Source organism: Sarcophilus harrisii, chromosome X (assembly GCF_902635505.1).
Source record: "Sarcophilus harrisii chromosome X, mSarHar1.11, whole genome shotgun sequence".
In the NCBI taxonomy this organism is placed as follows: Eukaryota; Metazoa; Chordata; class Mammalia; order Dasyuromorphia; family Dasyuridae; genus Sarcophilus; species Sarcophilus harrisii.
In genome coordinates this window covers 35,669,909-35,674,271 of record NC_045432.1, presented here as the reverse complement: position 1 = coordinate 35,674,271, position 4,363 = coordinate 35,669,909, and the positions used below count along the sequence as shown (strand labels likewise).

At 40.7% G+C, this 4,363-nt stretch overlaps 1 protein-coding gene across 1 annotated transcript; it reads right to left on the bottom strand.

Moving 5' to 3' along the window:
- Positions 1 to 853: 853 nt before the first annotated feature.
- On the bottom strand, positions 854 to 1,795 carry LOC116420355 (olfactory receptor 13H1-like). The gene has a single exon (XM_031945057.1). It carries the CDS (start codon positions 1,793 to 1,795, stop codon positions 854 to 856), a length of 942 nt encoding a protein of 313 aa, XP_031800917.1.
- Between the last annotated feature and the right edge of the window lie 2,568 nt (positions 1,796 to 4,363).

Below are 4,363 nucleotides of genomic sequence, written 5' to 3'. Positions count from 1 at the left end.
CTCTATAGTGCTCTTTCCACTGAACCTAACACTCATGGGTCTCAATGATACTTAAATGTCGAATGTGCACCATGCCCTAAATTACCTAGCCTCCTTTGATTGTTATGCATACTTTATATGTACATGGACACTTATGGCCAGGATTTTAGTCAGCCTCAGTTCCTGGATTTTGCTTTATATTAATTTCTGAACTTTTCTACTGTTACATTTCTCCCTGTAATCTAGCTGCTCTTTGTTTCTTTCCTGGGAATCATTTGTGCCTAGTTTTCTCCTTTCCCCTTCTTTATTTTGAAGGCTCTCTTAATTAGATTTGTGAGATTCTAGGCAAATAAATTTTGTTAGTTCTTGTAATGTGAACTCCAGCCTTGATGAGGAGCCCTTTGTTCCTAAATATAAAGTCATTGCTGGACAGCTCTTTGCTTTCTATTCTTTTTACTGGGTGCGAGGAAAAAATTCCTAATGATTGAAGCTGTTTTAAAGTAGGAGGAAGCATCATGGGAAGTACTGGAGATCCTCAAAAGGATTGTAGATGACTTTTAGGGGTTGCTCTAGGGGGTGAAGTTCCTAGTCATATGAGGTAGGATTAGATAATTTCTCTAATTCCTTCTACTTCTGAAATGGCATTATCTATTCTCAATCCCAGGAAAATTATGTATTATTTACTAAGTAGGCTCAGGGTGTGGTATTCAATAATGATCAACAGTTGATATTCAATAATGATCAACAGTTGATTGCTAAGCATAATTGAAATGAATTTATTGACTTGGAAAATATCTGTTCTCTGACTCAGTTGTTCATTGCATTGCTTCTATGCTTTCACAAGTAGACCACCGGAAAAAAATTTATAGAGCTTTCAAGATTTTTCTTTCCCTCTAGCCAATTTCCTGAGGGCACCTTTCACATCCTTATTCCTTAGGGTATAGATGAGAGGGTTCAACATAGGGGTAACTGCTCCATAAAATATAAAAATGACTTTGTCCTGGTCCTGAGACTCTTTAGATTGGGGCTTCAAGTACATATAGATGGCTGTCCCATAAAATATGGTCACCACTGTCAAGTGGGAACCACAGGTGGAGAAAGCTTTGAGCCTGGCCTCTGTGGAGCGGATCCTGATCACAGCTGCCACAATGCAGATGTAGGAGATGAGGATAAAGGTGAAAGGCAAGGGCAGAGTAAACGTGCTAATGATCAGCCCCAGGATCAGGCTCATGGGGGTGTCAGAGCAGACAAGCTTCAGCAAAGCTTGGATTTCACACATAACATGGTTGATGATGTTGTGCCCACAGTAATTAGCTGGAATGGCAATGATTGGCATTACAGACAAAAGGAAGGCACTGATCCAGGTGCCCATGGCCATCTGCAAGCAGACCTGGTTGCTCATGATGACGGTGTAGCGCAGAGGGTTGGAGATGGCAACAAACCGGTCATAGGCCATGACAGCAAGGAGGAGACACTCAGTCATCCCCAGGAATAGGGAAATAGTCATCTGAGCATAGCAGCTGGTGTAGGAGATAGTGGGGAAGTCCTTGAAACACTGGGTCAACACATAGGGCTCCCAGCTGGTGGAATAGCAGATGTCAAGGAAGGACAGATTGCTGAGGAAAAAATACATGGGGGTATGAAGCTGAGGGTCCCTTTGGATCACAATGACGATGAGACCGTTCCCCAAAAATGTGACCAGGTAGAGGCACAAGAGCCCGGAGAAGAAGGCGGCCTGCACATGGGGCCTCTGGGAAAAGCCCACCAGAATGAATTCTGTGATGTCAGAGTAGTTAGTTCTCTGCAGCCCATCCATCGGGCCCCTCAGCTGCAAGGGAAAGAGACAAAACAGAGCATCTTCTACATGGGAGCCAAGGGACAGGAAGAACTTTTCAGCGGCTTCTGGAATGAACATTCTCAGCTTTGAGTCAAAACTGAGCTGGGTTACTGCCAGAGGGTCAGGCTCATACTGCACATGTTGATGGAAGATGGAAAAAAGGTCTGGGGATTTGGAAAATTGTTTTCTTATGAGCAAACTTTGAAAGGTTTGCTATTACTTTAGCCCAGAGAAAGGGATATAAGCTCTCCTTCCTTGATGCCAAAACATTTAGTCTATTCTGTGACACAGTGGCCAGAATACCACATTTGGGGTCAGAAACCCAGGATTCTGACTCCAAATTGAACATTTTCTCCCTGTGTGACTTTAGGAAGTCCTTTGATGCGCAATGCCTCAGTTTCTTCCTATGTAAAGTATACATATTTAACTAGATGCCGTCTATGAAATCTTGCAGATCCAATTGCTTGTTATCCTATGAGACACAGATTTGATCAATCATATTTTTGGTTGTCATACACAGGAAACATGGGGGTGATTAATTGAATCAGGCAGTTGTTTTGGCCTTCTCATGATGCACAACAGCTTGACCTTTTTGGATAAATTGGCTGGTCAATTCAAAAGGTTACTTTCATTCAAATAACTGGTCATTATTTTTATTCTATGATACCAAGAAGCTGATTTGACTGAAGGTTTTTATTTCTAATTAGCTATTTAGGAGAAACAACTGTCCAATTTAGACTATTCTGGAACTATAAATTGAGTAGGAGCAAGGAAGGCAAGGAAGGAATCAAAGATAAGCCTGATGTTTCTAGGCTGGGAGACCAGGAGAAAGAGATTGTAATTGACCAACATGAGACATACTGAAAGTTGAGCTGTTCTTGGGGGAAAGAGTCAGAATCTGATTTGTTCTACTTAAGATTTTGGTGAATAAGAAAACAAAGACTTCCTGTAGGAGAAGAGATGTTAAAAGTTTTGTGACAACCATGCAACTTAGGAAGGCTTTCCATACATAAAGAAAGAGTTGGGACAAAATAAAGCTTATTGTAAAGTTAACATGACACCAGCTTAATCGAATCAATTCCAATCAACAAATATAATTGACACTGATGATATAGATAAGCATGGGAGTATAAAAATGCGTTAAGAAGTTGATATAAATGATCATTTATGTTGCTTCCATGTCCTTCATACATTTCTGGATCACTGAATCATAAGTTGAGCATTGAGATCTGCTAGTCCCACCCCTGTTCAATCATAGTATTGAGATCTGCTAGTCCCACTCCTGTTCAGAGAAGGACAGTGAGACCAGATTGAGAAAGGTACTTACTGACCAGAAACACAGCTAAGAAGTGGCAGGGCTGTACATGAACTAAAGTCTTCTGACTCGATGACAGTTCTTATTCCCATGCCCCCAGGATGATTGTCACCTTCATAGCAGTGGATATTAGAGCAGATGAGTTGTTGAGAACTTTTATATCTCTTGGATTAGAATACCCTTCCATGACCTCTAATCTCTGCCCATCATAAAAGCAGACCAATAGCAATGGCTAATCTTATTTGAGGATCATTGGATTTTGAATTGGAAGGGAATTTGGAAAATAACAAAGTCTGAGAGGTTAAGGGGCTTCTGTAAAGTCACATTGATAGTTCTTCTGACTTCAATATCCTAAGTCTCCCAGCTTTCCTTTCTTTCCCTGACTTGACCTTTCTCTCATCACATTAGCATCCATTGCCCCTTTTCCCTATTTCTGAGCTCACTGCATCTACTACTTCCTTGGGCAGTCATTCAATTGCCAACCAATTGGAGGCCCTAGTGTTATATTTGGCAAACTAAAGAAGCAGTTTGGCTAAAGAAGTCACTGAGGAGAGGTATTCCTTGTGGGAAAGAGAGAGACAAGCAAGCAAATATTACTCACTGCATGGGGGCAAGAAGGTAGCAACACCAAAGGATGTTTTCTTTAAAATAGGGAAATTTTATCAGCAATGGCCCCTCTACCCACAAATGAATAAGCTTGATTCCTTTACCTGAAGCAGAAATCTCAGAGAAACAGCTGTGGAAGTAAAATCTTCCTAGGAGATGTAGTGAAATTTTGAAAAATCCTACGGATTTCTATAGGCTTCTATAGAGCTTCTATAGGCTGAATATTCTTTTGGTCCCATCAGTGATATAATGGTAGTTTTTAGGAAACCCACCATTCAATGTTGCTATCTGGAAGCCATCATTGAAGAGGTATTGGGCAGGACATTCATGGTATACATGCTAAATTAATTCATAGCATGCATTTCCCCCTACTTAAGCAGGTAGTACAATGAATTTGAGAATGTTAAAGCTGGAAGGAACTTTAGAATGCATTGCATCAAACTTATATTTTGGAGATGAGGAAACAATCTCAGAGAAGCGAATTGATTTGCTCTGTGTGACACAGCTTCTAAGTGGCGAGATTGAACTCAAACTCAGTTCTTCTTCACAGCCTATGTTCAAAGCTCTGATACTTTTCTTCTGACAGCAGAGAGTAGCCCCAATTAAAGATATTTGTTTTCAATTAG

Excerpts from the sequence above, each read along its gene's own strand:
- LOC116420355 (XM_031945057.1), bottom strand. The coding sequence starts at position 1,795 with ATGGATGGGCTGCAGAGAACTAACTACTCTGACATCACAGAATTCATT.